At 41.0% G+C, this 23,774-nt stretch overlaps 1 protein-coding gene across 1 annotated transcript; it reads right to left on the reverse strand.

Annotated features, from left to right (window-relative positions):
- Positions 1-1,237: 1,237 nt before the first annotated feature.
- Positions 1,238-13,058, reverse strand: LOC115207411 (plakophilin-1). Its single transcript, XM_029774476.1, has 13 exons — positions 12,534-13,058; positions 10,759-10,856; positions 9,283-9,782; positions 7,433-7,574; positions 7,140-7,347; positions 5,513-5,678; positions 5,018-5,135; positions 4,602-4,781; positions 4,228-4,398; positions 3,875-4,028; positions 3,385-3,571; positions 3,106-3,190; positions 1,238-2,293 (listed from the first exon to the last, which is right to left on the reverse strand). The coding sequence occupies exons 1-13, from the start codon at positions 12,724-12,726 to the stop codon at positions 2,219-2,221; spliced, it is 2,277 nt and encodes a 758-aa protein (XP_029630336.1). The 5' UTR covers positions 12,727-13,058; the 3' UTR covers positions 1,238-2,218.
- Between the last annotated feature and the right edge of the window lie 10,716 nt (positions 13,059-23,774).

Below are 23,774 nucleotides of genomic sequence, written 5' to 3' on the forward strand. Positions count from 1 at the left end.
CTATGAAAAGCTGAGACTCTCACAAACACACAGATGTAATCTCTATGACGCTCACAAAGAACATCAGAGTCGTTATAATATAATGGGTTCTTCTGCATAGAAGATCATAGGAAATCGCAGGACACAGTGTCTATAATACTGTAATTAGCTCACATGGTTGCTGTCATAAACTCCAAAAACTTGTCACTGACCAGTTGGATATTCATTTCCCACTGAGAAATTATAGCATTCTTATCAATTAATTTTTAGCGGGTTTTTGCTTGGCTGACTTTTTTTTAAAATTGCACATCATTGTCTGTTGTTACTGTACTAATACCTCTTGCTAATCCCAGAGCCATGAATCAGTAAGATAGAGTAAATACTGGGGGAAAGACATAAGCTGGTATTGTGCCCACAGAACGGTTCGCGTCCTATGCCCAGACCAACCACAACATGAGACAAGACAGGCAGGATAAGCAAAACAAATCACAGTGAGGTAATGGGTATGACCAGGGCACAGGGTGTGTCTACTGCTGCACCACTGGCTGTTATTCAGGTATAGCTTAACCGTCCTCATATTTCAAACATAATTCGTCTTCAGGCCTCACAGAGTTGCATTTCCCATTTACTGATTTGCTACCTCTGCCAATGGTTGTTATAGTTGTGTTAAGTAAAGCATGTACAGTGAGGTAAAAAAAGTATTTGATCCCCAGCTGATTTTGTACGTTTGCCCACTGACAAAGAAATGATCAGTCTATATATATCTGACCTCTGTGATTGCCAACAAGGGTTTTGCCACCAAGTACTAATTCATGTTTTGCAGAGGGGTCAAATACTTATTTCCCTCATTAAAATGCAAATCAATTTGTAACATTTTTGACATGCCTTTTTCTGGATTTTTTTGTTGTTATTCTGTCTCTCACTGTTCAAATAAACCTACCATTAAAATTATAGACGGATCATTTCTTTGTCAGTGGGCAAACGTACAAAATCAGCTGGGGATCAAATACTTTTTTTCCTCACTGTATTCACACAGTACTGGCATTGGCAACGTCAGAAGGCCCTGTGATATGCTAGTGCATGTCCAGGGGGTGTACTTGTACATCAGGCTGCATCACACTACAGAAACAGGAGATCATAGGCTCCTATGATCATAGGCTCCTGCTCCTATGAGCAAAGACTCATGCAAGGCTACTTACTGGTATCATCTAGAAAACAACACAGAAAAGCTAACAAGCATAGAGTTCTCATGAACAAATGTTTTGAAAATATTCTTTATGCATTATCCAATGAGATTGTACAAACAGAATAATAGAAAGTATCTTTGGCGATACATACAATACATCAGCTGAATTCAAATACACAGAGGTGACTAAAACAAAAAAACTCAATTCAACCGTAGACAGAAAATTGACCGCAAGAAGCCCAAACAGATCAAATAAAAACGGAATAATTTCATACTTTGCTTATGTTTGTATACAATCAAATACTGTATGTCTCTATTATTCATGGGAATACTTTGGAACAAATTTCCCCCAAAAAAATTCAAAAATAAAATAAAAAAATGGTACAAAATTTTATGGACAGAAATTGAAAATATAACAATATATATTGGGAGATATATATTGTACGGACAAAATAATACATGTATCAAAAATGCTTACAGTATGGCTGTACTATACAGAAGAACATAGTAGGTTAAACATTGGTGACCATCACAATATTTGAGTTTTGTGATGTGCTTTGTGTATGCTTTAATTGATTCTATGAAACCCACGAATCCCTGGAAAACGGTGGCAACTGTTACTTAGTGAACTATTCTGGCTTAATAAATCTAATGAAATGAGTTACATCTGATCATTAGCTTTCAGTAGCTTTTGGGTAATCAACCGTAATTGTCATGCAAGCTAAGGGGGCCTATTCAAGCAATCCCAGTAACCAGCCATTACCAAATCAAAATCTACATGTTTACAGTGCAAAGGAAAACAAATGATTTCTAGCAAAAACAAAAAGAGCCCAGAAACCCCCCAGAAATACAAGATTACAAACCTTTATACGGAGGTAAGATGGATAACATAACAGATGGACAATCTGACTAACTTTAATGTGTTTTGAAATCTAAAGTAAACATTCAGTAACCATATAAACTGGACACAGTCTGACATGTACTGTAGTAGGTGTATAGTCCATAGGTACATTGGGAGGATGTGATGTGAGATCCATGTCAGCTGTCTTCTTGTTACTCAACGACCTGCACAGACCTGTGAGCCACGCTGGTGATGTCATTCACAAAGGAACCCTTATTCATCCCTTGCTGTAGGACAAATGATTAAATAGACATCAGAATCCCCCCCTTGATAGTGATTGTTTTCCTGAATAATGTCATGGTAGCAGTTTCTAGCTCACAGCAGGTTTCTCACTAAGTGAAACTGAAATGTCAAGCAACTGAGGTAAGAGATCTAAGCAAAACTATGTTCAGTATCAGGTAAGCATTAAAATACAAGGGATAAGATGTCCTGCGTGTACAGATAAGAGTCTAACACTGTGGTGTGAACCTGTATCCTTAGATTCCTTGGCTGTACCATTGCAGCAGCTCTACAGCTCCTGTGTACATACCGTTGTTCAGGTGTACTGTATACTGTATTCGCCCACCAGACAGAACATAATACCTCCATTCATTCTCCACTGTTGTAAACAAATGCCTGATCGGGGCGTGGACTAGGTTCTTACTACTGAGGATACAAATGGCACACCTCGCCTAATACAGACAGATACCAGGGATCTCTACAGCTATAGAAACAGCAAGTAGAGACAACATCAAGTCAGCCACACTGAGTCATCCTCCTCTAGGGAAGGAAGGGGTGAAGAGTGATCATGAAGATACCCATCTTTGTCCTGACTGAGCCAGCCTATTCAGATCCTCCTTTCCTACAAGAGTTCTTGCCTCGATTAAAAAAACTCTGCAACCTAATAACGTTGTCTTCGCTGTCATTTTTGAAATGCATTGAAGCGTAAACTGATAGATAAAATGCAATAGCTCGACAAAAAAAAGGTAAATATTTGCAACAGGGATATCCCATATTACTATGACAGAATTTGTTTGAAATATCGGCTGTAAATTCGTACCTTTTTTAGGAAACTCTGTATGTCCTTCTCTGACCAGAGGCTGTAGAGGAGCACACCTGCAGCTTTGCTTGCCTTTGGGAACAGCCTACCGAGAGAAAGAACAATCCCTGTAAGGCTGGAGTATTCTGAGCCCTTACCCTCAAAGTCAAAGCTCTGTTATCTGGCTTCTTTGAAAGTCCCCAAAGAGGCGGTCCACAATTGTTAGATTTTGCAAATGTTTTCTTTACATAGAGCAGATCTTGCACTTTTTTGTTATAAAATATAATGAGCAGGCCTTACTTGTTCTTGCTCAGGTCGTTGAGTGAGTTGACCAGGTTGTTGCTCAGCAGGCGCTTCCCCAGCTCAGGCTCCTTCATCAGAAGACTGTGGCTGGTTTGGCAAGCCATGGCCAGGGTGTCGTCAGACTCCGTCCCTTCCTTGGTCCATGAGCTGAGGATGCCAACTAGCTCTGGTAAGGTCTGTCGGGCTTCAAGACACATCCCATTAGGTCATTCACTTCCCGCAAACACACTCTATGAAGTGTTGCTAACTCGACAACAAGAACAAAATGTTAAAACTAACACAAACTCAGGTCAGGTATAAATGAAATGTTTTCTTTTCTTGTTTAATCCTCTCTGAAAATAGAAGTGGCTAAATTGTTTAGCTAACCTGACCCTGCTGGATGTTTGCTCTCAATGCAAACTAAACCATTATTGAAACAAGGTAGCCTAACATTCTAGGTTCTATCCATTTCACTATGAACATGGTTATGATTGGTGTCCATGCTCACCCATGATGCTCTGAAGGCGTTGGTTCTTGGCTAGGTTTCCCACCAAAGCCACAGCCGTCTTCTGTAGGCTGGGGTTGGAGGATTGCAGCAGGGGAGAGATTTCAGGCAAACCATTCAGCTTCTGGACAATGCTCTGGCTCATCACTCTAGAAACCTGTGAACACAGAGATGAGGGTCTTATAACGGGTCTATGAAGGGTTTCTAAAGATTTTTTGGGAGGACCATGATTTTAATCGTTATTTTTCTACACACATTTGGTACATGTTTTTCTCTATACATTTGATGCATTTAAAATCATTTTTGTGTGAAAATAAATAATTAAATAAAGAGTAAAAATTCTGTGTCGTTCGTACAATGCCTTGGTTAGCGGTGAGGTTCTGCAGGGCTCCACAGCAGGCCTCCAGGGTGTCTTCTCTCTGGCTGGACCTCAGCAGAGACAGGTAACTCTGCATAGTCTTGGAGTGGAAGAGCCAGCCTGCTCCTTTAGGATGCTGCTCCTCCATCACGGGGTAGTCAAAGTGACTCTACAGGAGTAAAAGTTATTATCAATCATCAGATTTTTTAGGTGTTCAGATCTATGATGGAAGTTGATGTACACAACATTTGTGTGTTTTAAAACATTCAATACTGTGCAGTACACGATGATGTCATTGTGTATCTATGTACAGTTTCCATCCATCTCTCTCATCTCTCCCTTGATGTCATTAGACCTATATGCCTGTCTCACCTCCTGCTCCTGGACCTTGCTGCTCTGTTGGCTGAAACAGCCGATGGGGCCGGTCTCAGCGGAGGCGTTGGCCCGGCTGATGGTCCCGGCCAGGGCAGAGATCCAGCTGAACAGGGCCGGGGCCTCATTCTCCAGCTGGAAGCTCAGGTTGTGCAGGACACAGACACAGTTCTCCACAGACTGGCACAAACAGAGGCAAAATAACTGGTTTGGTTAGTTTGCATTAATCTGTACCTACCAAGATAAAAAGTAGGTATCAAGAAAACGTAAGTAATGGAGAAAATGTATCCCATGATATTTTCACATGCAGGTAGAACTTATATTATTTGGAATTGTGAAGAATGGCATTCCATAAATGCATCATCACTTGTTTCACGTTTCACGTTATTTTAAGATATTTAATGTTGCACGCCCACCTTGTCATCTGGCCTCTCTGCAGCTACACAATCCTGGACGTAACTGCCCAGAGAGTCGATGAGGCCTCGACAGTTACGCATGGCCTGCCTGTTGCTTTGCTTCGCACAGCTCAGATTTCTGTTGGAAAAGTTAAACTAGTCTTGTCATGCATCAGGTAAAGGCAGGTCAGCATTGTATAGTCTGACAGTGGAGGACATGACAGATTAGAACAAAACCGTACTTTATCATCCATTTGTGCCATTCACCCAATCCTCTGAGACAGCACCGACAAGTTGTCAGCTGGGAGCCTACTGGTTCAGGCTACTGGTTCAGTCAATGCAGTGCCCCTGGAGCAATTTATGTTAAGTACCTTGATCAAAGGCGCAACAGCAGTAGATACTCCTCCCATTGCCAGTTCATACGTTTGTCTTTGTAACCTCTGGGCTAACTGCTAGTATACAGTAGATCTGTGCAGTGTGCACCCCTGGTCTACAGTATTGATCGATGTGTCTCACCGTAGACATGCTGTAGCATGGTAGAAGACCTCTGGGTCCAGGTTCTTGTTGGTCTCATCTACTCCTCCTGCGTAAGGTACTACCACAGTCTCAGTCAGAACAGGCAGAGCGCTACGCACAAGCTCTGGCTTCAGACTGTCTGCAGACGACAGGTTCCAAAGAAGACCTGGAGAGACAGGTCAAAGTTCTGAACTTCTGAGTTCAGTGGCAGTAGAAACAGCAGTTGTTCAAATAACTGATTACCTCTAATGCTACTACTGTGACATGATCATGGATCTTAGCCAGTTCAACTCAAACACAAAAATTCAACAAAAGCAATACTAGTTAGCCACACAGTGCACTTTGATCAAACTGTCATGACACGGGCATGGCATGTACTTTCCAATGCATAACTAGGCAAGAGAACAAAAACAAGCAATCCCTGTGAGTCTCCAGGACCAGGGTTGACAGGCAATATGAGGTGTTTCAGTGCTTCAATCTACTACATCTCTGTCATTGTCACTGTACAGCATAGACACTGTAGCTACGTACTGTTGCTAGTCAAGAACCAGGGTAAATATTTGATAGCATTAGAGCCAATTTATAGAGCACGGCTTCAGGAAGACAGAACAATAGTGAGAGCAGGATGCTCTATCCTCTAGAACAGCCTACTGTGAGACATCTCACATATCAAGTTTCGCTGGTACAACAGCACACCATAGATCATTTGTGTGACTGACAGCAAGAACTGATTAGGATTAAGGTGACAGGGTTTAGTGAGTGTTTCCCTGTGCTTTATGGCATGAATGCACTTAAAGCAAAAATTAGCAGTTCAAACAATAACAAAGCGAAAACCCTGTTTCGGTAAAAAGCAGAGGGATGGGCTGGGAAAATATGACCAAAATAATAGACATAATAGAGCTATGGATACAAGTGTTACGTTCGTCGTAAAGATTGGACCAAAATGCAGCGTGGTAGGCGAACATTTTACTTTTATTTAAAATGAACACCAACAAAACAACAAAATACAAAACGAACGTAAAGTTCTGCAGGCTACACAGCAACTATACAAAAACAAGATCCCACAAACTAAGGTGGAAAAAAGGCTGCCTAAATATGATCCCCAAATCAGAGACAACGATAGACAGCTGCCTCTGATTGGGAACCATACCCGGCCAACAAAGAAATAGAAAACATAGATTGCCCACCCTAGTCACACCTTGACCTAACCAAATGGAGAATAAAAGGGATCTCTAAGGTCAGGGCGTGACAACAAGGACTGTTTTAACCATGTTTTAAGGCTATATAGTGCTTGTTTTACTTTGTTTACAAACAATGGAGTAAAACAAGCATGCATTTTTGGTTATGATGGGGTACGACAGTTGAACTAAGCTCATGACGCATTTCTAAGTTGTATTTTTCATGAATCAAAGGTATATCATTCATTTAGATGTCCAAAAATGGATGCAGAAAATGCAGATTGCCCCTTCAATTTAAATCTGCACATTTTGGCATCAGAAAGCAACACAAGCGTGTTTCATAACCGCTTGCATTCACACACTGGTGCACATGTCTGCAAACTGTCAACTGTCTATGATGTCACTAGACAGAGAAGTGTTGAGTATAGAAAGAGAACAGTCGTCTGTACCTGTGAGTTGTTTCTGTGTCTCGGTAGAGTCTGTGTCTCGGAGCAGGGCTAGGGCCTCAGTGATGCCCCCACAGCGCTGGACCTCCTCCTTGTTTCCCGCATCTTTAAAGGCAAGGTTCCGCAGGGCGGCCGAGGCTGTCTGTTGGACCTGGGGACTGGGACTCTTCAGCAGGTTCACCAGAGGAGGGATCCCTTTGAGCTGCAACACCTGAGAGACAGGTAAAGCTGTTAGATGTCCTAACAGGACAGTGTTGTTTAGTCCGGGTCCTGGAGACCCACGGCTGTGTCCTCACCTCCTGCTTGGCCTTGTCCTCTGAGTAGGTAGAGTGTTGGATGAATGAGGCACCATAGTGCTGGTAGTTCACATCTCCACTGGACAGGTACTGCACCGCCTCCACCATGGTAATATCAGCAAGCTGGCCATCATCATTCATCCTGTTGGGAAACCCCATATAGGTACACTACATGACCAAAAGTATGTTAACACCTGCTCGTCGAACATCTCATTCCAAAATCATGGGAATTAATATGGAGTTGGTCTCCCCTTGCTGCTATAACAGCCTCCACTCTTCTGGGAAGGCTTTCCACTATATGTTAGAACATTGTTGCAGGGACTGGCTTCCATTCCAATGGACGAATCTGGGTTAAGCGGATGCCAGGAGAACGCTACCTGCATTAATGAGGATCAGACACTGATGTTGGGCAATTAGGCCTGGCTCACAGTCCACCTTCTAATTCAACCCACAGGTGTTAGATGGGATTGAGGTCAGGGCTCTGTGCAGGCCAGTCAAGTTATTCCACATCGATCTCGACAAACCATTTCTGTATTTGTGCACAGGGGCACTGTCATGCTGAAACAGGAACGGGGCTTCCCCAAACGGTTTCCACAAAGTTGGAAGCAGAGAATCATCTAGAATGTAATTGTATGCTGTAGCGTTAACATTTCCCTTCACTGGAACTAACGGGCCTCTCCCGAACCATGAAAAACAGCCCCAGACCATGATTCCTCCTCCACCAAACTTTACAGTTGGCACTATGCATTGGGGTAGGTAGCATTCTCCTGGCATCCGCCAAACCCAGATTCATCCATTGAACTGACAGATGGTGAAGCGTGATTCATCCCTCCAGAGAATGCGTTTCCACTTCTCCAGAGTCAAATGGCAGTGAGCTTTACACTACTCCAACCGATGCCTGGCATTGCACATGGGATCTTAGGTTTGTGTGTGGCTGCTCGGCCATGGAAACCCATTTCATGATGCTCCTGACAACCAGTTCTTGTGCTGACGTTGCTTCCAGAAGCAGTTTGGAACTTGGTAGTGAGTTTTGCAATTGAGGACAGACAATTTCTACTTGCTACACGCTTTAGCTACCGGCAGTCCTGTTCTGTGAACTAGTGTGGCCTACCACTTCGTGACTGAGCCGTAGTTGCTCCTATACATTTCCACTTCAAAGTAACAGCTCTTACAGTTGAATGGGGCAGCTCTAGCAGGACAGACATTTGATGATCTGACTTGTTAGAAAGGTGACATCCTATGACGGTGCAACGTTGAAAGTCAATGAGCTCATTCTACTGCCAAAGGTTTGTCTATGGAGATTGCATGGCTGTGTGCTTGATTTTGTACATCTGTCAGCAAAGGGTGTGGCTGAAATAGCCAAATTCACTAATTTGAAGGGGTGTCCATACTTTTGTCTATACAGCGCATTCAGAAAGTATTTAGACCTCTTCCTTTTTTTCCACATTTCATTATATTACAGCCTTATTCTAAAAAGTATTAAATCAATTGTTTTCCTCACCAATCTACACTGAATACCCCATAATGAAAAAGCAAAAAGAGGTTTTTAGATTTTTTTTTAAATGTATAAAAATAAAAAATGAAATACTTTATTTACATAATTATTCATACCCTTTGCTATGAGACTTGAAATTGAGCTCAGGGGTATCCTGTTTCCATTGAAAAACGATTGAATTAATTTTAGAATAAGGCTGTAACAAGAAAATGTGGAAAAAGTCAAGGGGTCTGAATACTTTCTGATTGCACTGTATAGTGTATCAACAGCTGTTCAGAAACATTTGAAAATCAATTCATCATCAAACCCCAAAGTAGCATTTACACAATATCTCACATTCACTCCTTCCACTCACCCTGCTTCAATCTTGCTCTTGACCGCTGATATCTTGGGCTCGGCCATGGAGGGGTTCGATGGTGACCTCTCAATACGAGTTTGGTTGCTGGTAATTTGGCCGCTACTTTTCGTCTGACGGGTGCCAATCAACTGGCTGTGCTTTTTCTGCACATCGTTGCCGTTGACAATGACCTGAGAGGGGCCGTTGCCATTGGAGATGAACTGGCTGTTGCCCCTCTCAGTAAGGAAGAAGCTGGACCTGTTGGATTGGAGCTGCCGGGCGGGGGCCGAGGACTGCAACTGCTGCAGGGCTGAAGCCGAGGCCTGGGCAGGGCGCTGTGTAGTGGTGGGGAAGGGGTCCACATCAGGCACACTGCGGCTGCTGTTGCGCTGACCCCTGGCTACGGGGGGACTGAGAGGTAATCGTCTCTCCCACTGGCTGGAGCTGCTCATGTTTCTCTGAACAGTAGACCCCTTGGAGGACAGTACCATTCGCTTGGTGCTCTGCTCATAGCTGAGCTGCAGAACGAAGTCATTTTAGTAAATGCTAGCAGACACTTTGGAATCAGGAATATTGCAACACTTTCACCAGCACCTAGCAGCAAGTAGTGTAGCTGTTAAGAGCGTTGGACCAGTAACCGAAAGGTCACTGGTTTGAATCCACCTCCCTGAGGTGAAAAATAAATAAATCCATTGATGTGCCCTTGAGCAAGGTACTTAACCCTAATTGCTATGGGTAAGAGTGTCTGCTAAATGACTACAATATAAATGTAGCACTTACAACTTCATTCGAAAATCATAATATACACAAGGCGGCCCACTGTGAGTGAAGATAAATATTGTGTACTGCATATAATCAATCTATTGTTATTGATAACTATTGACTTGTCTAATTGGCAGAGGTCAGTGGGACAACAAAAACTCCAAAGCTGGTTGGAAACTTGGCTTGGACCAGATTTCAGTTCAGAGTACTCATAATGCCTCATCTATGTGAAAGTACATGATTAAGACAGAGGTGTGTGTTACAAAAATGAGTCAGATGCCACTATGAGAGGATGACTCTCTCTGGAGTTGTGCTGGAGGGAAAGCTGCTTGGAAAGAGCAACATTCCTCATACTTCTGGTGACTGGGCAGAAACTCACATGTTGACTCCCAGTCCTGTGGTTAGTCAGTCATCTGCAACACCTGCTTCTACCTGACTACTCTCATGACAGAATGTTCACATAAATCTAGTAGCTGGTCACAGTGGATATAGTTCTGGGTTCCGAGATTAGTCTCAGACAGACTACCCCATCACCATGGCATTGCTTTCATATTAAAAGCCATCACTCATTAGGAAATAATTTTATGAGATGAACACTGATGCTCACTATAGTCTCCATACTGTATACTGCTAAATACAACTGATAAACCTAGCACAGTTATCAAAAACATGGGGCAATGTATTCTATCTTCATATGTATGTGATGTGAAATGAAAATTAAAAGCTTCATACCGTTCTTGAGAGGCCATTTGTACCATTCGAGAAGGCAAATCCATTGGGACTGGTAGGTGACTTAATGGAGTCAGTGAATACGCTGGTGTACATAGGACCTGTGGAGAGAAACATGAGAGATCGTAAATGACTCTTAAAAGCTGTGTAAATATGAATTATCACGGTAAAATATTGGGTGTAACACTGTTAATTAATTATATTTTTTACGTGATTGAATAAACGCCAAGAAGCAAGACTCCAAGCCGTAATGATTCATGTTAATGCATGTGAAATGTTCAATTGTCTGTGTGAACTGTTAACACGCCGTTCAGGGGCGGGTTCTACTAAGCTAACAAATGGAATTGTTTTAAGATGGTCATACCATGGCTCATTTAGCTATTTGATTTTGAATTTTAGGACACATTTAGGTATATATACAGTATTTTTTTATTTTTTTAAATGTAACCTTTATTTAACTACGCAAGTCAGTTAAGAACAAATTCTTATTTACAATGACGGCCTACCCCGGCCAAACCTAGACTACACTGGGCCAATTGTGCCCCGCCCTACGGTACTCCCAATCACGGCCGGATGTGATGTTCCAGTCCCTGGATTCGAACCAGGGACTGCAGTGACGCCTTGCACTGAGATGCAGTGCCTTAGACTGCTGCCATCAAGGCAAAGTGTGGTTATTTTTGAAGAATCTAAAATCTAAAATATATTTAGATTTGTTTAACACTTTTTTGGTGATTCCATGTGTTATTTCATAGTATTGATGTCTTCACTATTATTCTACAATGTAGAAAATAGTAAAACAATTTGGAAAAACCCTTGAATGAGTAGGTGTCCAAACTTTTGACTGGTACTGTATATTTTTTTAAATAAAATATTTAATTTGGCCTTTACTACTATATCTCATAGAAACGCAGTAAATAGCACATTAATAAATAGCAAAATAGAGAGTTAAAAAAAATGTAGTTGAATATGTTCCAAATGAGACTGATAACTAAGTATTCTACCTATTTGCTGTTTTGACATGATCAATTGATTGGTATTGTACTCCTAACATCATTGTCATGCAATCCACAGTGTTTTATGCAGCTTTTAGATAATGAAAAGGGAACTATGCATTGTAGCGAAATATGTATTGTCGCTCTGGATAAGTGTCTGCTACAAGGCTAAAATGTCATAAAATTATTTAGCTATAATAGTTCAGTCATATAATTGGTTATTTGTTGTATGTTTATACATATTTTTCCTGAACCTGCTTTCTTTAATGTTGTTTTATTATTCAATGTAGGCTACTTATTACATATGAGAAATACAATTGACTAAGATTTCCAATGTAAACTTCTTATTATCTACTTTTTTTTACCAGAGTTGTGGATAACTAACTGATAAATCCTATTTGTCTAATGATTATTATCTCGTTAAGGCAATTGATTACATTTCCTTTCGAACATTTAGAACAGGACTGAGTGGTAACAAACAAATTCATATTTTTGGCATCAATAGGCCTAAACATAATTATGAGATTATAGACTGTCCTTTAGCCTATGTATACTATATTAAAATGACACATGTTGCACTTTGTTTACTTAAAAGAGTTAACAACAGTGGAGCTAATGATATCTAATGTATGGGGGTTATTAATTTACTCATGAATAAATCATTAACAATGCAAATCTAACGGGGGTAAGTCAAAACATATTAAACCATAACCTGATTAGACTGTAGGTCAAATAAAATAGCATTCAAATAACGTAATACGTTTTTATTCTAATAATGATGCTTACTCGTTGGCGATTTCGTTGGCGACGATAAAGATCCATTTTTACTGTACTTCGACTTGCCCCTCTTAATGGTTTGCACCTGATCCAAGACACGCTGCTGTTTGGACCGAAGTTTGTTATCAGACGGCAAAGCAAGAGATGTCTCCTCCACATTCCCAATGGCCATGGCCGATTTCAACGGGTCCATTGTCATCATGAAGGTCTGTTTCCAGTTGTAAATCCAAAGTGTTATGGTTCGTAGCCTACTGTACCTTGCTCCGTACAGGTGGCGTTTGTACAGGCAATCTAATATATGAAATGCGCACTTTACCCTGCCCTCAACAATGAACCACGCCCTTTATAAATAATATACACAGTTGTCTGTGTCTGGTGTGTCTAATGTGAATGTTCATATTACTAGTAATGATTGGTCTTCCTGTGCAGCTACTGTCTAGTGATTCTGTAGAAGACTATAAATGACTCAAACCGATATGAAGTCAGTGCTCAAACCCATCAAAGCCTGCTCTGACAGGTAGCCTGCTCTGACAGGTAGCCTGCTCTGACAGGTAGCCTACTTCTCCCCAGACATTCCAGCTGAGCTCATGTCATATAACCACTGAGGGAGCTGCTGAATCCTTTCAAAACCTCTTTGGGATTGTCTACCTCTCCAGCACATGCTCTTTTTTTGTAGACCTTTTTGACTCATGTGTGGGATTTTATTCATATTTTTAAGAGTTTCATAATTAATAAACATTTCAAAAAAGCTGCCGAGTCAAACGGTTTTGTAACATTTCAGTCTTCTGTGATGTATATAAAGTGTAATATTGGGATGCAAACTCAAAATGTAATACATTTGAACTCTAAATCTGACATTGTACAGATGTCTTATTTTTTAAGCCCATAACCATGTGTGTAAGGAGTATATTTTTGTTTCAAAGTAGATTTGTTTAAGACTACCAAGAATCACTCTGTGTGAACTTGATTTAGCCCACTGCAGTAAAAATATGACCTCTGATGATCATAGGCCTATTGTTTTGTATTTTCTTGTGTGCAAATGTTTTTTTCTATTTTACCCTCACAGCACTGTTTCAAATGTTGAAAACATTTTTTTAAAATAAAAGACAGCTTGAATGACCCTACAGTTGTAGGCCGATAACAATACAATATTAAAATGTTGAGATTAAGATCACTGTATTGGTGAATTACATACAAGGTCCAACTGAAGTGTAACTTCCGCTTTTAACCCAACCCCTTCGAAAGACATACAGTGCCTTCAAAAGTATTCACATCCCTTGACTTTTCCCCCATTTTGTTGTGTCGCCGCCTGAATTTAAACATTTTGATTATGTGTCACTGGCCTATACACAATACCCCATAATGTCAACGTGGAATTATGATTTTAGAAATGTTTACAAATTAATAAAACATTTAAAGCTGAAATGTCTTGAGTCAATAAGTATTCAACCATTTTGTTATGGGAAGCCTAAATAAGTTCAGGAGTAAAAATTTGCTTAACAAGTCACATAATAAGTTGCATGGACCCACTCTGTGTGCAATAATAGTGTTTAATATGATTTTGGAATTACCTCATCTCTGTACCCGACACATACAATTATTTACATTTACATTTTACATTTTAGTAATTTAGCAGACGCTCCTATTCAGAGCAACTTACAGTAGTGAATGCATACATTTCATAAATGTTTTCTTCTTCCGTACTATCTGTAAGGTCCCTCAGTCGAGCAGTCAATTTCAAGCACAGATTCAACCACAAAGACCAGGGATGTTTTCCAATGCCTCGCAAAGAAGGGCACCTATTGGTAGATGGGTAAAAAATAAAAAAAGGCATTGAATATCCCTTTGAGCATGGTGAAGTTATTTATTACACTTTAATGGTGTATGAATACACCCAGTCACTCCTAACTCAGTTGCCGAAGAGGAAGGAAACTGCTCAGGCTTTTCACCATGAGGCCAATTATGACTTTTAAACAGTTACGGAGTTTATGGCTGTGATAGGAGAAAACTGAGGGTGGATCAACCATATTGTAGTTACTCCACAATACTAACCTAAATTATGATTGAAAAGAAGGAAGCTTGTACAGAATAAAAAATATTCCAAAACATGCATCCTGTTTGCAATAAGTCACTAAAGTAAAACTGCAAAAAATGTGGCAAAGAAATGTACATTATGTACTGAGTACAAAGCGTTGGGGTTGGGGAAAATCCTACACAACACATCACTGAAAACCCCAATTCATATTTTCAAGCATGGTGGTGGCTGCATCATATTATGGGTATGCTTGAGTTTTTTAAGATAAAAATAAACGAAATAGTGCTAAGCACAGGCAAAATCCTAGAGGAAACCCTGGTTCAGTCTGCTTTCCACCAGACACTAGGAGACAAATTCCCCTTCAGCAGGACAATAACCTAAAGTCCAAATATACACTGGAGTTGCTTACCAATACAACATGGAATGTTCTTGAGTGGTCTCGTTACAGTTTTGAATTAAACCGGCTTGAAAATCTATGGCAAGACATGAAAATGTCTGTCTAGCAATGATCAACAACAAACTTGACAGAGCTTGAAGAATTCAAAAAAGAATAATGTGCAAATATTGTACAATTCAAGTGTGCAAAGCTCTTAGAGTCTTACCCAGAAAGACTCACAGATGTAATCACTGCCAAATTCTAATATGTATTGACCCAGGGTTGTGAATACGTATGTAAATGAGATATTTCTAAAATGTTCTCACTTTGTCATAATGAGGTATTGTGTGTAGATGGGTGAGAAAACACATCTATTTAATCCACTTTGAATTCAGGCTGTAACACAACAAAATGTGGAATAAGTCAAGGGGTATGAATACTGTCTGAAAGCACTGTATACACATACATATACATGTTCATATTATTTTAGTGTTTTTGAGGTGTGGGGGGCTGCCAGACTAGGCCCTGGGATCTGTTGTGATAATAACAATATGCTCAATAATAACATTTCATAAATACAATTACTGAATTCACCATGGTGATCACTACATTCATCATAATACCAACATCCATGACAAACTGTGATTTCAACACCAGACCAGACGCTAGACAGCTGAGTCACCATGGCAGGTAGCCAAGTGGTTAGAGCGTTGGGCCAGTAATTGAAAAGTTGTTGGATTAAATCCCTGAGCTGACAAGGTAAAAAAAAATCTGTAATTTTGCCCCTGAACAAGGCAGTTAACCCACTGTTCCCCGGTAGGCCGTCATTGTAAATAAGAATTTGTTCTTAACGGACTTGCCTAGTTAAAAATAATTTTAAAAGAATTCTGCCTTTTCACACACCTGCCTGTACTGTGACAACCCTTCACCTTTTTGACCCTCAACATGTTCATGAAGAGAACATTCTGTACTGTATTATTCACTCTCTCTCAAGCCTGTGACACATTTCTAACAAAGCCTCAGTGAAACAACTGGACTGCTATTATAAAGGTGAGATAGACAGCAACTGGACTGCTATTATAAAGGTGAGAGACAACATCTTGACTTCCATTATAAAGATGAGGTAGACAACTGTCACGAATCTCTCTGGAACTTTCATTGTGCACACCTGGCCCCTATTCCCACTGATTGTATTTGTATATAACAACTTGACTGCTATCATCACAGTGAGACAGACAACATGACTGCTATCATCACAATGAGACAGACAACAACATGACTGCTATCAACACAGTGAGACAGACAACATGACTGCTATCAACACAGTGAGAAAAACTTTTATGAGGCATGCGTGAGAGAGAGTTCAGACAGGAGTAATCATATCCAAATGAATAACATTCCATTTCAGCCTTCACTGAGTGTTTTGAAAAGCACTCTGCCAATTATTGAATATGGTGAACCTATTTGCCAGAGTTGTAGATAACCAAATTTGTCTAATGACAAATTTAGGGCAGTTGATTAAACATACTCCATTTTGAAGAACAATCGGCGTAAGAATACCCTGGGAAAATACCACGATGGTTTAATTAAATTGTCAGATTTGATGGTGTTAACCCGGCCACTCATCATCATTGTAAAAATGCACTGGTGTAGACAGAAACAACAAGCACCACACCCATGGGTATTGGCATAGCTTGGCACCACAGTCAAAGGTACAGATTTTAGTGGTGTCCAACCTACACTTGGCAATCTGCACCAAGCATTCATTTCTCACTTTGGTGAACCCTTAGAAGTGCTGTGACTTCAATACAACAGTAAAACTCTGCTCTAACGACTCTTTAAACATGCCTGAACATCAACACCTAATTCCATCCGTCATTCATCATGCTTTCGATACAGACTAACAGTTTGTAGTTTCCAAAAGTCAGCAGTAGACCGAGGCTACATTACATTATAATCAAAACCCAATGACAATGTAAAGGGCAGACAACAAATACTATTTAAATAATGGAAGTGAATGTACAAACTAAAAAATAGCATTCATAATCTTGATTTCACTTGACATTTAAATGTCCTGTTTAAGTGCATTTCCTCCAAAGACTACACCACAGATAGGATACATTACATGGTTCATATTTGAAATATGGATCACCTTACACTCCTAATTTGTTTAGATTTGAACGTGATTGCAATCCACAGATGGTCAGTATCTGTTGGCTTCTGTACATGTGCAACATTGCTCTCTGGTGGTGAACAAGAGGCACATGTAGAAATGGAGAGATCTTCATACTGCATGATCAATCAATCATTAAAATGTATTCAGGGAGCAGATGTCACAAAAGTGCAATACGGAAACCCAGCCTAAAACCCCAAACAGCAAGCAATGCAGATGCATGACTATGAATTTACATTTAGGTCACAGTCTTGAAGGAGTTCCCACATATGCTGAGCACTTGTTGGCTGCTTTTCCTTCACTCTGCAGTCCAACTCATCCCAAACCATCTCAATTGGGTTGAGGTCGGATGATTGTGGAGGCCAGGTCATCTGATGCAGCACTCCATCAATCTCCCTCTTGGTCAAATAGGCCCTACACAGCCTGGAAGTGTGTTGGGTCATTGTTCTGTTGAAAAACAAAATGGAAGTCCTACATCTTCCTTTTCATATATAATTAGTTTTAGCACTTCATGCCATTTTAATACCACAGTAAAAATAATTATTTCCATTATCAACATGTTTTTTTTTTAAGATAAAAAAAATGAATTGTCCATCTCTTTATGGACATGGTCTTATGTTATCCCTTGTCCTAGTTTGTCGCACTGGTAGCTTATTTGGCACCTCTGGGAGCCTCAGGGCCTCTCCCGGCACCTCTGTGTTGTTGGGAACCTCTGGGAGCCTCAGGGCCTCTCCTGGCACCTCTGGGATGTTGGGCACCTCTGGGAGCCTCAGGGCCTCTCCTTCCTCTTCCACAGCCTCCTGAAATTGTGGAGGCACGGTCTGCAGAGATAACATGCCCTGGTGGGGTCTACCCCGTCTCCTCATTATGTGTCCTGCCCACACCATCCAGAGGATAGTCACAGTCTTCCCTTGTGGCCCTCCTGTGCCCTATGTTCTCCTGAACTGGGCGCATGTCCTTCCGGTTCCTTCCATACTTTTGGCCCTTTACTTCCACTTCATATGACCTTGCGCTGGTGTGCCCTATGCATGTGCCAAGACTCCATGTTGCATCCCTGGCATGAGGTGACAGGAGCACTCTGACAGCTTGGCCTTGTTTTACTACAGGCAGATTTTTTGCATGCTGGTCATAGTAATGTTTTGACTTGTCCTGAAGTGCACGCTTGTGTACCTGAACATCCCTAATGACCTTTAGTGCGAGGAGCTTGGGAGCTGTTGGCAACAGAGAGTGGGTGCGTCTAGACATTAAGCACTGTACAGGACTGCTGACGAAACCCTCTGTGGGAGTATTTCTCCACGCCAAAATGCCTTGCCACACATCTGTGCCTTCCTTCATAGCCTGTGATGAGCCATACCATTACTCTGACTGTGGTAGGGTGAGGAGGTCACATGATGGAACTCCCAGGCTTTTGCAAACAAAGCAAAGTCTTGACTCATGAAGTGGGGCCCATTATTCGTAACTACACCACTGTCAGGTATGCCATATCTGCTAAACTGCTGCGTACAACAGTCAATGATGCAATCGGCTGTTGTGTCAATCACTTTCTCCACCTCCCAAAAATCTGAATAGTAGTCTACTACAATCACAAAAGGAACGTTCTTGACTGTGAACAGATCCATTCCCACTTTAGACCAAGGACGTGCTGGTACATCATGTGGGTGCAGCGTTTCCTTTTGCTGCTTAGGTAGATTAGCATTACATATGTTGCACACAGCCACAAAATGTTTGATTTATTGGGTCATATTGGGCCAGAATACTGAGTCACTAGCTTTCCTGAGACTGACTTTGGCCCCTGAGTGCCCTGCATGGATACGAGAGAGAATCATCGGGCATAGAGTTTCTGGCACTACCACCCTGTAACTTTTGTAGACAACCTCTTCCTGCATTGTGAGTCCATCTCTGTATGTCCAGAAGTCCCTTACCAGGATGGGCGTACTCTTTCTTGTGCCCTGCCAGCCTCTCAGGATAAAAGACTGAAGTCTTGTCCTCTGCTGAATGAGCTTTAATAGTATCCCATGTCTGCAGGGACATGTTTTCATCAGTAGCATGGTTCATATCTTCAAACTCAGCCTGTAGAGCATGTACAGTCTCATTTGACCTATATTGCGGCTGACTAGTTGTTGGTAGTGCTGCTGTAGTCAAGAAATCTGCAATGTGAAGCTCTACTCCTTTCTTGAATACTACCTGTAGTTGATAACGCTGAAGCTTTAGCATTATCCTTTGAAGTCACTTCAGGGCAGAAAGAATAGTTTTTTTTTAAGATAACCTCAAGCGGCTTGTGATCAGTGTGCATACCATGAAGGTATTGATAGAAACGGTCACAGACGAACACTATGGCTAGGCACTCCTTTTCAATTTGGGCATATCCTTTATCCATGAGTGTCAATGTCCTTGAAGCAAATGCAGTGGGCTGCGCCTTCTGCAGGAACGCTGCCCCTAGGCCTTTGTTACTTGCGTCACATTGTAGGGTCACTTCCTCAGAGAGGTCATAGTTCCTCAGTATTGGTTTGGTTGTTTACCAATTTCTTGATTTTCTCCAATGCATCATCATGTTGAGGAAGCCATGCCCACAGCACATCTTTATTGATCAGCCGACGCAATGGCTCATGTTGGGGTAGGTTCCTTGTTCCTTGTCAATCATTGGCTTATTGGTGAAATCAGCAGTCAGACAATATCTTCTTTAAGTAAATCAATCAAACCTTTATTAATGCAATTGCAGACAGAAGTTGACAACGGAAACACAGCATGAATGTTTCAGAGTAAGTTCTGCAACCAACCAAAGGGTGCAGCTGATTATATACTGTGATCACTTCCCTGGTGGTGTGACCATCAGTGTATATGTGCAGCAGTAAGCTGAGGTTACCTTATGAGGTAACCTAGTACAGTAGCTTCTCTGAATTCATTAGCATTGTCCACTGTCACACAAGATCAAAATGTCAAAACCAGACAGTGTTTACTTCACAGCTCTTTACCTAGTTCTGGTCTGACTCACACCTAGCCTGCAGGAACGTTCTTGCAACAGCTAGAGCATAACCACAAAGACTAATATAGATCGCTTGCGCAACGTATAGTGGCTTAGTTTTAGACACAGTATCTATTTTAAAGCCTGCAGCAAAAAATATGAATCTTAAGGTTCCCTTAATCAATAATGGGGAGGGTTTTTGGGACCCTACTCCCTACACTCACATACATCAGACAGGTGAGGTAAGAATTTGGCTAAGTAATTTACAAAACCAAGCAGTCGCTGCACTGCTTTTTTATCTGTAGGTGGCTGCATTTGCTGTAATGACTCCACCTTCTTGGGGTCTGGCTTCAGGCCTTCAGGTGTCGAAAGATGTCCCATGTATGTCATTCTTGTCAGCCTGAGCTTAGCTTTGTCTTTATTCAGCTTTACATTCATCTCCCTTGCTCTTTGTAAGAGCTGAGTCAGGTTGTGGTCATGGTCCTGCACTGCTTCTTCCATTGTAGCACCACAGACATCATGAGCTATGACGCTTATTCCTGGCAGTCCCTGAAGTGCATCAAGTTGCCTTCGCTGATATTCCTCTGCAACTGGTTTCACTCCAAAAGATAACCGTGTCCACCGGTATCTACCATTAGGTGTTCAAAATGTGGTGAGGTAACTACCCTCTTCATGCAAATGTACCTGCCAGTACCCATTCTTTCCATCCATAACCAAAAAGATTTTAACTTTCTCCAAGCTTGGCAGTACCTCTTCAATGGTAGGAATGTGGTAATGTGCCCTACATAAGGCTTTGTTTAGGGCACTTGGATCGAGGCAGACTCTTATTTTGCCAGACTTTTCCACCACAACTATGTTGCTTATCCACTTAGTAGGTTTGGTGACCTTCGTAATGACAACCTGTTCCTCCATTGAATCAACAGCCTTTAGTATATTTTACTACAGTACATGCACCCATCTTTAGTATTTTTCTGCCATGCATCACTGTCCGATGAATTATATTTAAATGTTCTATCAACATGGTCTTTGTATTTGTTCTGAGTGGCATAATTGACAGATTCTGCCTGTTCAGGGACAGTGTTCATCTTTTTTAATTGGATCTGCGTCTGTTTGCTTGCTCTGGATATATGGCTTTAGTTAGCATAAATTGTTGTTCGCGCAGGATACTTGCTCTAACTCTGTTATCTTTACAGCCAATGATCATTTCATCTCTCATTTACCTGAAATCACATGAATCAGACAATTGACGCAGCGTCACAACATATTGACCAGACATCTCTGCTTGAGTATGTTCACGTGTTAAAAATGAATCTTTCATAAATCACATTACGACTGGGTTCAAAATGAATCTTTCATAAATCACATTACGACTGGGTTCAAAATGAATCTTTCATAAATCACATTACGACTGGGTTCAAAATGAATCTTTCATAAATCACATTACGAGTGGGTTCAAAATGTTTTTGTAAAACGTCAAGGATTTTCTAGGTGACGCTGAAGCATATGGCACTCTCTTTCAATAACACTGAGCAGTGTTGCCAATCGCACATGCAGGTCTTTTTAATCTAAGCCTGTAGCGATTTTATAATTCTCCCACTGATGACGGAAAAACAACCAGTTTTGATACAAATCGGCATTCATGTCCATGGCGCTAGGCACCGGAATTTGACTGAGAGGCCTTGCAGGCTCTTCGTCCTCGCTCATCTTTTCCACTCGTTTGCGTTTATCCGACAGCGATTACATTATCCACATACCTTATCCTCTTTTCAGTAGCGCTTGGCTTTGGGTTCATAGCTCTGACAACATGTTTTTATGTGTATGTAAATAACTCACATCGGAGAGTTTGGTAAAGTTCAAGCATAATCCTTTACTCAGGTATTACATGTTACAGGTCACGACATCTTAATCAGACACTCATAACGCACCTGTTTATATATCCTAGATAGGTTCCCCACTAGCGCCATCTCTAGATTGGCATTATGCCCATTATCAGATTTCCACTGGTCTAATGTCCATTGCTCGTGTTTCTTGGCCCAAGCAAGTCTCTTCTTATTATTGATGTCCTTTAGTAGTGGTTTCATTGCAGCAATTTGATCATGAAGGCCTGATTCAAGCAGTCTCCTCTGAACAGTTGATGTTGAGATGTGTCTGTTACTTGAACTCTATGAAGCATTTATTTGGGCTGCAATTTATGAGGCTGGTAACTCTAATGAACTTATCCTCTTACGTATATCCTACCATAGGGGGCGCCACAGCGCATTTTGGAAAAAAATTGTTCCCATTTTCAACGGCCTACTAATCAAACTCAGAAGCTAGGACATGCATATACTTATTTTATATGGATAGAAAACACCCTAAAGTTTCTAAAACTGTTTGAATGGTGTCTGTGAGTATAACAGAACTCATATGGCAGTCAAAACCCCGAGACCGATTGAAACAGGAAGTGGGATTCTGAATTGTGCACTCGACTTCACAGCCTTGCCTGTAATTCACAACGTGAAAAATCGTTCATTGAGCACTTTCTAGTGCTTCCACTAGATGTCCCCAGTCTTTACAAAGTGTTTTGAGGCTTCTACTGTCGAAACTCAGTGAAGGAGACGCTGTGGCAATTGGTCACAGTAGGAGGGCCATCAGCATTGTGACGTCGGCGGCCGTGTCTACCCCCACCTTTGGAAACGTTTTGAACCACAATGAAATCGTCCCACTCAAATCTTATTGGCTCTCTTGTTGAAACAGGCCCTGAAGATTAATGTTATACAACGTTTGACATGTTTGAACGAACCTAAAGGAGGGAAAAAAGTTATTTTTCGTAACCCAAGTCCCGCGCACGGATCAACATTTGGATACAGCCTTCAGACGCGCTAACAACAGCAAGCTAATGGAACATAAAGGATGGACTTTTTCGACCGAAAATACATTTGTCGTGGACCTGGGAAGCCTGGAAGTGCTTTCTGATGAAGACAACTAAAGGTAAGGGATTATTGACAATATTATACAAGATCAGATGTGATTTGCGATTGTTCCAAGATGGCGCCGAGCTAGGTTTTCTAGCTCATTTTCTGAGTATCGCATCCCCTTTTATCTCAAAGTGTGATTACCCTGTAAAGTTAATTTAAAATCTGTTATGACGGGTATTTTCAAGAGATATTCATCTATAAATCTTAGATTGACAATATAAAATAACAAAATCGTTTTCGAATAGTAATTTATGAAATTGTAGCACTGTTTCCCGGGACGCATTTTATGGGAAAATAGTTAGCCAACGTCAGACGCCGATGTAAAATGCTGTTTTTATATAGAAATATGACCTTTATTGAACAAAAGAATGCATGCTGTGTGTAACATGATGTCCTAGGTGTGTCAACTGATGAAGTTTGTAAAAGGTTAGTGCTGCATTTAGCTGTTTTTTGGTTATTTGTGATGCATGTGCTTGGTCGGAAAATTCAAATGATGCTACTTTTACCATGTACTCCTCTAACATAATCTAATGTTGTGCTTTTCCTGTAAAACCTTTTTGAAATCGGACGACGAGGGTCGATTCAAGAGAGGTGTATCTATAAAACGATATGAGACAGTCCTATATTTGAAAAAAAAAAATATTGAATTTCGTTATGCTAATGTCGCTAGGAGTTTTTCGCTGGAAAATGATCCCGCTAACGGGATGAGACGCTCAAGAGGATTTATCCTCTGCAGCAGAGGTAACT

The sequence above is a fragment of the Salmo trutta genome, chromosome 14, assembly GCF_901001165.1.
Source record: "Salmo trutta chromosome 14, fSalTru1.1, whole genome shotgun sequence".
Taxonomy (NCBI): domain Eukaryota; kingdom Metazoa; phylum Chordata; class Actinopteri; order Salmoniformes; family Salmonidae; genus Salmo; species Salmo trutta.